The sequence below is a fragment of the Trichosurus vulpecula genome, chromosome 4 (assembly GCF_011100635.1).
Source record: "Trichosurus vulpecula isolate mTriVul1 chromosome 4, mTriVul1.pri, whole genome shotgun sequence".
Classification (NCBI taxonomy): domain Eukaryota; kingdom Metazoa; phylum Chordata; class Mammalia; order Diprotodontia; family Phalangeridae; genus Trichosurus; species Trichosurus vulpecula.
The window spans coordinates 427,430,594-427,443,435 of record NC_050576.1 but is presented as its reverse complement, the minus strand read 5'-3'; the positions used below and the strand labels follow the sequence as shown (position 1 = coordinate 427,443,435).

The 12,842-nt window shown below is 39.2% G+C and overlaps 1 protein-coding gene across 1 annotated transcript in view; it reads left to right on the top strand.

The window, feature by feature from the left end:
• Nucleotides 1-12,842, top strand: part of LOC118846254 (rho guanine nucleotide exchange factor 26-like) — a 127,169-nt gene that overhangs the window by 73,733 nt on the left and 40,594 nt on the right. Inside the window, exons 8-10 of the mRNA XM_036754580.1 lie at nucleotides 1,661-1,790; nucleotides 6,690-6,764; nucleotides 10,404-10,493. Of these exons, the coding sequence (XP_036610475.1) occupies nucleotides 1,661-1,790; nucleotides 6,690-6,764; nucleotides 10,404-10,493 (295 nt within the window). The remainder of the gene's footprint in view (nucleotides 1-1,660; nucleotides 1,791-6,689; nucleotides 6,765-10,403; nucleotides 10,494-12,842) is intronic.

Genomic DNA, 12,842 nt, shown 5'->3' with positions numbered 1-12,842 from the left:
ACTTTAAAAAAAAATAATGGTACTTAAGGAAAATATCACCTTTATTTGAGAGTATATCTGCCTGTCCTCTCCCGAGAGAGCCACCCCTTGGAAGAATGAAAAATGAAAGAGAATGACGACAGGGAAGGGAAGGAAGTTTAGCAAGTGACCGAATAGGGAGAAGGGAAGGAGATGCATTTTCTCCTCTTTCCTTTGGGGCTCAGCTTCAGTATTATAGTTAGAAAGCTTCCATCTGGAAACTTTGCATTTAGTTTTGTTTAATCTACGATGCCAGAAATTTCTCACTTTAATTTTTAATAGACTTTAACAAGGAATATCATTGTTCTTTTTTGTTTTTTCAAAGAGGGAATTCCCACAATCAGCATTCCCCCCACTTCCCGACTCTCCCACCCTCCTCACCGGGTCATAAGAAGAAGACTAGGAAATCTGCTGTCTTGTGCGTTGTCAGACCCGATGTTTGGGATCATAGATTCAGAGATTGAGAATTGGAAGAAACCTTAGAGGTCATCAGATCTAACCGCCTCATTTTACAGATGAGGAAACTGAGGCCCATAAAATGTAAGTGACTTGCCCAGGGTCACATAACTTCCAAGTTCAACACTCTAGCCACTCTAAAAGGCTTCCTGTTGAGTCTTGTTTTCTCTTGGCCTCAATTTATTCATCTGTAAAGCAGAGATAGTAATATCATCTAACTCACAGAGTTTTTATGAGGATCAAAGAATGTAGTGTATGCTGAGAAATCTTAAAGCATGAGTTATTAGTACTCATTCATTCATTGAGCAAACATTTATACAAAGAGAATTAATGCATGTGTCTGTGCCTTCAAGTAGCTTGTGGTTTGTTCAATGTGATAGTAGGGTTCTCATCCTCTGCTTTTCTCCCGGTCTCTTTCACCAGTTGTAGGACAGACTGGTGAGCCAGTTAATAAGCATTTATTAGGCACCTACTATGTGTCGGGCACTGTGCTTAGCTCTGGAGATACACAGAATTAGAAGAAAGACCTCTGAGAGCATCCCAGTCTTTGAAATGTTATCATGGGGATGGTAGGGGGATCAGAAGCCTACTGGCTCCCTGAGGCTCTTCTTCCATATGTTGGGAGTCTATCAGGCCATCTTCTTTCTTCACATATGTTGGTTCTCTGGAGCAGGAGCGAAACTGTGGATTGAAATATTATATCAGTGCAAATACAAATTTGGGAGGAGTTGCTTCAAAAAAAAGTTATTCTTCCCGGTATAAATGGAATTCACCTCTAGGTAGGGACCAGTTAGGAAATGGGCCTGGCCGGTGCTAATTTAGAATAAGTGGGGGAGGGGAAGTGTTTACATTGAGCACAGTGCTAATCTCCATGGGTATCTTCAAAGGTACCACTCTGCTGACTGTTTACGTTTCGTTTCGTGGTCAGCTTTGGCGTTCCCTAGACTTATAGCCTATGAAAGCTTCCGTAAAATCATGTTCTGTGCTATTCTGTTTTGAGAGTCTTAATATTAACCACTTTGGCATTGTGGGGATTTTAGATTTTAAAATTCATCATGAATGAGAAACTGTTTCACTTTGTCACATATGTATTCCTATTTGGCTATTTATTTAAGGAGATAAAGTAAAAATGGATAGCAAATAATCTTCTAAAATGTTTTTTGTTTTTCTTTTTCTCCCTTCTCAGAACAACTAATCCATCTTTTAAGGAAGTATTATCTCGGATTGAATCCCAAGAAGAGTGTGGGAATTTACCCATGTTCTCTTTCCTCATTCTCCCCATGCAGAGGGTTACACGGTTTCCTTTGCTGATGGATGTAAGAAACTCATTTTAATTTAATTTAATTTTTTAAATTTCACTCTTTGTATTATAAAGGAAGAGATTTTACCATTTGGATTTAGGGAGTGTGCTTCCTAGACACGTTTGTGAACATGATAATAGATATTTGTCCTTATTCAGTGAGAAGCTGCCGGATGGAAGGAAAATCTTAATCTGTACTGAGCTTTCTCTGGATATCATCTTCAATGCAAACAGTATCATGGAATCATGGTCTTTGAGATTTGGAAAGGACCTTGATGACCATCTCACCTAGCCCATCCATGAAAGGAATCTTCACTCTAACATTCCCAACACATGGTCATCTATCCTCTACTTGAAGAACTCCATGGAGGGGTAACCCATCACCTTCACAGGCATCTCATTCCATTTGGGGACTACTAAAGTATGAAGAAGTTGTTCCTGACATGGAGCCTCAATCAACCTCTTTACCATTTCAGCCCCTTGTTCTTGCTTCTGCCCTCTAGTACCAAATGGAACAAGTCTATTCTTTCCTTCATATTACAACCCCTCAAATACCTGAAGACAACTATCTCTAACTAAAGCTGTAATTAACTCTACCTGCTCCTGCTAGTCTTCTCCTCTTGGAGACTCATACCGACTTATATGACAAATATGTGGAAACATAGTTCCCTCTGGGGACTTTCAGTTCCTTCCTTTTTTCCATCCTTCCTTCCTTCCTTCCTTCCTTCCTTCCTTCCTTCATTCATTCAACTACTCACATATTGATTCAATTTCTGTATCCAGGAAACACTCAAGGGTCTCTCACATACAAGGTATCATGAATTCTTTGAAGTGGAAAGGGCAGTGGCCTCGGAGTCATAACACTTGGGTTTGAGCTCTGGCTTCCGTGCAGTCAAACTGTGAAACCTCAGTTAAGTCACTTCTTTGGTCCCTAGTTTCCTCATTAGTAAAAAGAGAGGAATGCTTAGATTGTCTTCAAGGACTTGTCCAGTTCAAATATTCTTTGCTTCAAAGGTGCTAGTAGTAGGGGCTCTGGTACTAAGGAGATAATATCGAGAATAACTGATTATTCCTCAATTGTAGAAAAAATAGGCATTAAATACTAAAATGTTAAATGGTTGATAAACAAATGTGAAAAATCAGAAGCAGAGGTAAAAGAAATACCATTCCTTTTTTAGGGTGCTGTCTTGGAAAAACTGAGCATGAAACTGCCTTTCGAATGAAGAAAAGAATATAGCTTGGTGAAAGCAGGAGAATGGACCAGGGAATTTATAAGCATTGGCTTGCCTTATTGGGTCAGAGATTGTCAGAAAAAATGGGCAGAGCAAGTAAGGATAGGAAAAACTGGTCCAGACCTGATCAGAGCTGGAAGCTGGTTTTCTTCTTGTTAATTATTCTTGTTTTCCCAAGTGAAATAGTTTATTGCTCTTCGTAATTCATCTTGATGGCAAATTCCCACAGTAAGCAAACATCATTTAGGGCACATTCACTTTTTAAATTTCAAGATCTGGCACAGAGAATTTTATAGAAAATACTGAAGTAGAGATATTCCTTGCTTCGGGCAATGTATCTGTTCCACCAGAGTTGGCTCTAAAATGAACCCTATTTTCCCATGGACTGTCAGCCCTGACATAACATCCAGTGACCATTTGTTGAGTCATCATTAAGTGTGAAGCATGGTGCCAAGCACCGTGGATGGTTGTATAGGCCTGATTTTTATTGTCAGTTAAGATTTCTTCCAAAGAGAAATGAATCATAAAAGCTAAAGCTGGAGATGAAATCTTTGGAGTCTTTGAAAGGCAGTGTTGTAGGTAGGAATTGTAAAGAGGTACATCTGGGCTTAATGTAAGGAAAAAAGCTGGGAAATAGGACTCAACTTGAAACTTCCCTAGGATTAGGAATTTCTAGGTGAGGAATGATCCTTAACTAATGCTGGTTCTCATCTTATCTTAAACTTACAGTCTTGGGAGTTGCTTAGACTATTGAAGGCTTAAATGACTTACCTAGGGTAGTGTGTGTGTGTGTGTGTAAGACAGACCTTGAATCCATATCTTCAAGGGTGTGAAGCTACTATGCTAATAATTACATCTATCCAAAATGGAACGGAAATGCTTCAGGCCACATTGAGCTTCCCATAACTGAAGGCTTCCCAAACAAGGCTAGAAAAGCACTTGCCCAGAGTATCAGAGAACACTAGTCCAGTACATATTAGACTAGGTGGTCACTGAGGTCCCCACTGACTCTGAGATTCCATGAAAAGAAAACGTGTACTTTACACTGAATGAATAGATTGATTCTAAATATCGATTTTGTACTCTTACAAAATGGCTTTCTGTTGACATGTAATAGTTATATTTTCATTTTCTAGGATTCTGTTCCTAGATGACAAATTTGTATCTGTTTACCTTTTTTCTTAATGTTACACTTCTGAATAATATCATTCAAGCTATCAGTAAGCATTTATTAAGCACCTACTATGTGCCTGGTACCAGGTACTAGAGATACCAGAAAAAAGAAAACAAAAATCTTTACTTGATAGGACCTTAGTGTGCATTTTTTAAAAATCTTTCTTGTTCATCAATACTTTTTACTGAATGTATTTCCCAAGACAAAACCCAACTTTTCTTCTTTAACCCCATGTTTATTCGGAGTTTAACTATTCTGTGACTGAACCAGCATTAGAATCGTAGTCTCCTGGAGTTTGCACACTGGAGAGGACCATGAGGCCATCCATCTAGGGCAGATAAGAAAAAGGAGGGTCTTCTGACTCTTTAAACCAGGGGCTCTTGATCTTTTATTTTTGTCTCATGGGCCCCAATGGTGTTAGTCTGACAAATTCATCTAGAATAATTTTTTTAAATTCATAAAATAAAATATGTAGTGTTACAAAGAAAATGTTGACATACAGTTATCTGAAAGTTAAAAGACTGCTGCACATATGATATTTAGTCTGCATTTCTCCCCTTGCCTCAGAACAAGCCAAAGCAGTCTTCAGCGAGGATTATGCCAGTAAAGGAAAGAGGGCTGCATATTTTGGAAAGTGTTCTTCCTCCAGGATCTTCATCTTTGTACCTAGGATAGTGGGCACACAGCTGGCCTGTGCTTTCTCTAGCCCCTATCTTATCTCCTCATTACTGACCCAGGAATTATTGGAACAAACCTCAGTCTTGAGGAATGCCTTTTTTGAGAACATGTGGCATTCTGGCTCAAAAAGTGCTATTGTTACATGGAAAGGTGCCATATTTGAACAGAATTAGAAAATAGATTTTTATCCTTAATGTATATCCCTAATTCATACAATCTGGGAACCTCCCATCCAAATCCTTAGCTCAGGTAAGAGAGTCTGATGTCAGTTCATACTCCATTAGTCAGTTGTCTCTTGGCTCCCTCTCTTACTCAACAGCTCATTTCATTCCTACTCTCCCACCACCTAATTCTGAGACCTCACTTAGAAATCTGGCAATGCTAGGGAGGCAACTACATGTCTCAATGGACAGAGTACTGAGCCTGGAGTCAGGAAGACCTGAGTTCAAATCTAGCCTTGGGCACTCACTAGCTGTGTAACCCTAGGCAAGTCTTGCTTTAAATCACTGGAGAAGGAAACAGTAAACCGTCTAGTATCTTTGCCAAGAAAAACCCTATGGACAGCATGGTCCATGGAGTCAAAAACAGTTGGACGTGACTAAATAACTGAACAAACAAATAAAATGTTAGGAAAGTCACAATTTGCCCATATATTTTCACTTTGCTTTTATTTAATTTAGGAATTTAGCTAAAATTGCCAAATAAAGTACAAGGATGTATTGTAACAGTTTAATAACCTTAGTGTTTTTTGTTTGAGTTGGATTTGGAAGGGGTGCTGTCCTTACAAGATGGGAATGTACAAATAATTGAGGTCTAGTCCCCTTGACCTGAACCAGCCCCCTTTGAAACCCAAGCACGAATCATGGGGTGCAGCATAAATGTGCCAAAAACCATCTCACCTGCTTTCTTTCAAATTTTCCTGCTCATCATATATTTTATTACCTTTATCACCATCCTGTGCTTAAAGATATTCAAAATACCAAATAGAATTTTGTTTGAGTGTTATTTTCATATTTACTACAACCCTTTTTAAACCACTTGAGTCAATGGATATTTACCCTGCCCCTCCCATATACAGAGCTGAGAGAATGGGGTGGGGTAGGAGGCAAAGGGAGGGATGGAGATCAGAAAGGTGAGATGAACTACAGTCCTCGTGATGAGACCCAAATACTGATCACTGTGATAACTGTAATGGATGGTGAGCCACATGACAGGTGCATTAGTCAGGGCCTAGTCTTGACTACCCAAGACCAATGTTACCACATCACTTCTTTCTCTAAGTGTAGAGTGAAGCATAGGTTTACGGGCACGGTCGCCATATTGATTCATCATTCTTGGCTGACCTTATTTGTTACAATATTCTATCATAATATCATAAGAAAGAATCACTAGAAATGAGAATGGGAATGTTGTGCTGAAAGAGAGGGGTTGGATTCACCATTCATAACGGAACCTATTTTTCCAGCTATGACCAATAGAGAAATTTGTCTTGCTTAATGACATATATTTGCTTAAAAAAGAGTTTTTTTTTTTTTATTTTTACTGTTGGTGGGAAGAGAGAGAAAATCAGTTTCTGTTCATTTTTAAAAAAGGAAACTTTTTTTTAATAGTGATGTTGGAAAAAAAAGAAAAATATATATCAATCCAACATTTACAGAAAGGGAAAAGTGCAGCATGGTACAGGGTACTTTGCTAGAGAAGGGCAGCACAAAGCGAAGAGGGGAGATCCTTGAAGGCTCAAATTTGGCATTCAGGGCTTCCTCTGGATTGGCATTGCTGCTGTTTAATGTATTAAAACCAATTAACATTACTGACTTATGATTCATTCCAGACCATCTGTCAGAAAACACCGAAAGATTCACCAAAGTATGAAGTTTGCAAACGGGCTTTGAAAGAAGTCAGCAAGGTGGGATACCGAAAACTTTACAAAGCGGTCCATGGTTCAAGTACTTTAGTGGGAAGGGAAGGGAACAAACATTTATTCAACATCTACGAGGTGCCAGGCACTGTGCTCAGCGCTTTGTAAAGAGGATCTCATTTTTGCAGTTGTTGGTGGCTGTTGTGTTAGCTTGCTGCTTTTTGAGGGCCTGCTACTTTCTCTTTTTTAATGGAATCTCCCAGAGCTACTATCAGGCACCATCACTACACAGGCATTTAGTAAGCATTTACATTGCATCATTTCACTGAAATGAAGCAATCCTTGCTCTGAAGGAGCTCACATCCCATTGGGGAGACAAGTGTAGATACATAAAGATGTGTGTGTAATATAGGCATGCATAGATTATAACAGTGTGAGATACAAGCACAGTAGATCGATTACCGTGGGAGTAGGTGGTGAGGAGGGGGCACTGGTAGATTGCGGGATTAGGAAAGGCCTCATGCAGAAGGTGGGATTTGAACTCAGTCTTGAAGAAAACCAGGGATTCTGGAGGTGGAGGAGAAGAAGGAGGGCATTCCAGGCATGGGCGACAGCCATGAAATAATGCATGTAAATTACCCTGCAGACCTAAAATCTGTTTGTAAACATTAGCTACTGGTGTTATCAGTATTATTACTTTATTGTCAATTATTCTCAATATTACTATAATCATCATTAATATTGCCAAGTATGCTTTCCTATGGAACTTCAGGGACAGCTGCCAGAAAGCCCATCTAGGTCACTGAAATCCAATGAGTCAAGGATCTGTGCCCAGGAGCCAACTTTGATGGATTGCTAGCTGACACAACCAGATGCTGCCCTAAGCCCTTTCTGAGAGCTCATTGGAGCCTGGCTATTTGTCCTTGGGAAATGTCCTTTTTTCTCCTTCCTTCTCTCGATTCCTTCAATCGGCAGATCAACAAACATTTAATTAGCACCTACTGTATACTAAGCACTACACTAAGAGTAGCAGATACAAAGACAGAAATGAAGCTACCCCCGCCCTCAAGGGACTTACATTCTGTTGGGGGATACAGCATGTTCACATATAAGTAAACACAAATATATACACATTAAATAGAAGTTAATTCTCGGGAAGAGAAGGAAGTACTAGCAGGCAAATGCCGGTTGTCTTGACTTGAGTCCATAATGTGGTACTTATTTAAGCCAGAAGACATACTTGCTGCAGGAGAAATTAGAGAAAGCCTGAAAAAATCTTGAGCATTTGAATTGATTCTCTTCCTACCAAACATCTCAAAATAACTCTGCTTAATAAAAATTAAGATTGTTTTGGTATCTATTAGAAATCAATTTTAAAAGGTTTTATCCTGTAGATTTTTTTTTACCCATGACTTGAAGTGGGAGGGAAAAAGAGAAACTTCTGTGGAATCTTAGCATTCCCTCAGAAAATTAGGATTCCAGATTTGTGAGGCTGGGAGGGACCAGAAGAGATCAATTGATCTGGCTGACTGTCTTCTGTCAGATGAATGTCAAAACCAGTTAAGACAGATATTTGCTGTCCATGTTCTTTTAGAGGAATTCCAGAGACCTCTGGCTGCTCTATTCACCACATTCTAGTGTTTTGTCTGCCTGAGAGCAGCTTATGGGTTTGGAAGCAATCTCAGAGGACATTAGTACCAGCCTGTAGCTGCCTTAGGACCCCCTCTTCAGTATCCCTCCGCCCCAAATTGGCATCTCACCTCTGGGAAGGAGAAACCCGCTGTCTTCCAAGTAGCCCCTTTCTCTTTAGGAGAGCTATAATTATCGAGACATCTTTTCTTAAATCAAATATAAATCTGCCTCTCTGAAACTTCTATCCAGTGCTCATAATTCTGTTCTTTACAGCGAAGAGGCAGCATATTATGATGGAAGAAAAGAATGCCGGTTGTTGAATTTTAATAGGCCGATTTAGAGAAGTCATTGTGATATAGTTTTATTCTGGAGGCCAAAAAATTCCACTTGCTATCATTGTTCTTCAAAGGCTGTGAGCCCACATGTTTTAATCATGAACAAGCATTTATTAAGCACCTACTGTTAGGCACTGTGCTATACACTGGGAGATACAGAAACAGAAAGACAGTCCTTGGCCTCAAGGAGCTTCCATTCCACTTTGATAGACAACAAGTACTGGAGTGTGAATCATACTTCCTTGGAATCTCTTTAATGTCTACATGCCCCTTTTGTAAAGTATGATGCATGACACTTTAATAGGAACAAAGGAAGGAAATAAGCACTTATTAGGCTCTTACTATGTGCCAGGCATTGTGCTAAGTACCAGGAAGACAATCCCTGCCCTCCAGGAGCATACATTCTAGTGAGAGAAGATAAGATACAAAAGGAAAAGGAAAAGAGAGGTGTAATGGGGATTGTTTAAAGTCCAAGTTAAGATCCAGTACCCTCCGTGGTGACTTATCTCCCTATATATCATGAGAGCACATTTGATCTTTGGACACAGGCAAAGTTCATTTGGAGTCAGGTCTGATGGACTCATTAGGTGATGCAGTATTACAATGTTCTCTTTTGCTGAATCATCTCGAATCGATAATTGGTAAGACTTTAAAGCAAGGGAACAGGCTTTCCTTTCTGACTTAGTTTGTGAGTTTGGAATGGCTGTGAAATCAATTCTAAAGGGAAATCCTAAACATGCTTAGTGTAACACTCCATTATGGGGCCAAGCATATGCCGCCCAAGCCCCATCCGCACTCCCAAATATAGCACTCTCATAGGCAAATGAATTCTGGTATGCAGTGGTCAGATTTCTTTCTGGCCCTTGCATGTTCCTTTTAAACAGATCCCAGTATCATGTTTGATTTCCAACCTCCCCTCCCCCAGTTCTATGGCATCAAATTGCCAGGTTCTAATCAGCAAAAGTCTTCCTGAGATCCTAGCCATCTGTATACATTACTAAAAGTCTGCTTTATCCCTGAATACCACCCCCTGGCCAATCAGTCAGGCCTTCACATTTTAATTATGATCAGGCAGCTGGTCACAATTGCCCTCGTTATCTAAGATGTGAGGAGGGAGCTTTCTTACTAAAAGATGCAATATAATACTTTTGGATTTGAAGTCAGACAATCTGAATTTTGAACGTTGGTTCTGCTACTTCAAACTGTGTGACCTTGGGCAGTCCATTTCTACCTGTCTGTCTCAGTTTTCTCCTCTATAAAATAAGAATAATGAGAGATGGGCTAGCATCCTTGGGGATACAAAGGAAGACAAAATCATCCCAGAACTCCATGTGCAGTAGCAGCAGGAGGAGGAGGAGGAGGAGGAGGGAGAGGAAGAGGAACAGGAGGAACAGCAGCAGCAGAAGCAGCAGTAGTAGCAGCAGCAGCAGAAATGGCAGAGATAAGCAGTTTGAGTAATTTGTAGATGTGAGAGTTAAGGAGAAAAAGAATGGTTCTGTTGTCCAGAATAAGTCCATTTTTTTAATCTAGGAACTCTCATTTTTGTTTCATGAACAGAAACATCCCTGATAGCCCTGATAACACGTGTGTTCTTCTGTAGTGAGAAAGAGTTTCATAAAGAGAGAGCTTCCCAAAAGAAGTTTGTATATAAAAGAGAAAATGAGCCTTCTTGCTTAATACAGTTAATACTTAATGACTGATTGTTTCCTCTTTCCTCTAGTTGGTTCGTTTGTGTAACGAAGGAGCACGGAAAATGGAACGGACTGAAATGATGTACACAATTAATTCCCAGCTGGAATTCAAAATAAAGGTACCCTGATTTCTATCTGTAGTTTAATATATTGCCATGGTAAATGATGGAAAATGGGCTTCGCTTTTTCTCAGTACTGGCAATACTTAAGAATTGGTTGAAATGTATGAGGTTACCTGAAAATAACAGAAATAATGAGATTTTTATATTGATAGCATTTGAGGAACGGAAAATTTACTTTTCAGAGAAAGGGCTATAAATGATTACCCAGAAATCACCTGGAAAGTCATAACATAATAGATGCGATGACATCTGACTAGTGACACTCAGTGGCAGGATTCTTGCTCCGGAAATGGATAGAAAAGAGTATTTCCAGAAAGGTTTTTTTGTAGAGAAGATGCCAAGTTTGGGGCAAAAAATTGAGAATGATAGAATTTTAGAACTGAAAGTAACCTTTGAGATCATCTAATTCAGCCCTTCATTGGATAGATGAGAAAACAGAGGCTGAGAAAAATCAAGTGACTTGTCCAAGAGAACTCAGCTAATGAATGGCAGTGCTGGGACTAGAATCTGGAACCACCTGATCCCCCCTGCCACTTAACTTTACATTAATCACCACTGTCCTTTTTTTTTTTTTTACTGTTCTTTACCACAAATAGGAACAGGGTCATGACAAGATTTTTAGAATTCTAAATAAACATTTGCCAATAAAGCTTTTTGTCTACTTCAGATAAAAAACCAAAAACAAGCAAACCACCTTTCCTAACTTGTGCCTATACACTGTTTATCTTCTATTAGGTATATTGATTTTTTTAAAGGAAATGATTCTGAAACCTAACATTTTGCACTCTTTTCCCTTTCAGAACTGTCAGTTACAATCCTTTCACCCCTCCTTCTTCTTCCCTAAAAACAAAATCCACCTTCAGATACCACCAGCTTCTTTGACAGGACCCAGAGCTAGATCATGGGGTAATGGCAGATCAGAAAGGCTCTACTATTTTGCCTTAATTCTACATAATGAACCGCATTTGGGTCGGAGTGTCTCTTCAGGCGTTTGCATAAGGTTCTCCGTGGAGGTGTTGCAGTTGTTTGGGCTCTGTTTAAATAGCAACAGTAGAAGACTTTAAGGCTTGGGAAAACTTTGGATCTTTCTTTGCTACAGTTGAGTATCCCATGTTGCTTCACTCTCCCACAAAATGCATTATTTCTTGCCTAAATTACTTCTTTACTGTGTGAAACAAACAGGAAAGAAAATCATTTGAAGAAAGCTATTGTTATGTCTAGACCCCTTTCCTCATTCCAGAAGGAGTTATTTAATCATATTTAGTCTAATTTCAATTCACACATTTCTTTGGTCACACTTGAAAAGACTCAATGAAGCAAAAGTTCTAGGGTCCAGTTATAACTCTCCCACAAACTACTTAAGTGACCTGGAGTAAGTCGTATCATCTCCCAGTGCCTCTGTCTCAATTGCAAATTGGTGGGCTGGACTGGATAATCACTCATAAATTAAGATATTCCAAACTCTCCCTCTGTGTCTCTGCCTCTTTCTCTCATAGTAGTTTGTTACCTAAGTTGTAACTGGTCACTGTTGATCAGCTTTAGTACTAATTTTTTATCTCTATCTATCTGTCTGTCTGTCTATTGCTTAGCAAATACTAAGTATTTGATGAATGCTTTTCATTCATCATCTTTTTATACATAAAAGCTATATTTGGGCTTTTAGATAATAAAATCTTTTTCTTTTTCATTTTGAAGTTACCCTCTCATTTTCTGGGTTCGTAAATTTCATGTCTACATTAGCAAACTTTAAGGGAAGTTATTTATAATCAAGTAGAGATTCCCCCTGCCCAAGTAATAGTAGAGAAATGATGAAGCTTATTTTCCCCTTAGTTTGTACATTAAAATGCATTTTTTTGTAAATAGAGAGTCATTTCAAATTTTTTTTAAATGATGTTTTGGTTTTGTCTGTCCTCCAAACCATACTGGGGTTGCATGCTCGTATAGATAAGACAGCTATCATGGAGTCCTTCTAGTAACTTACTGCTCTGAGCTGGTCTAAACTCCACCAAGAGTTCTGCCTTAGGCTTTGGTGTACATGAGGTAGTGGAGACCTTGAGATTATCTGATTCATCTCTTTTTATCCAGTCCTTCAGGAGTGATAGAATATAACTGACTCGTTACCCTCTGGTCAAAACTTTTCATGTATTTTGTCTGTCCTATAGAACCATCCCTTAGCCTTCTCTTTTCTAAGCTAAACAGTTACAATTCTTCTAAGCTTCCCTCCTTGGCCACCATGTCTGTCAAGCAGCTCTGCAGAGTGACGTTTGCTTCTAAGATGATCCATATTTTGTTGGTCTAAGCCTTAGGCTCTAAACGTTCTTGCTTCTCTAAAGAAAATTGTTATTT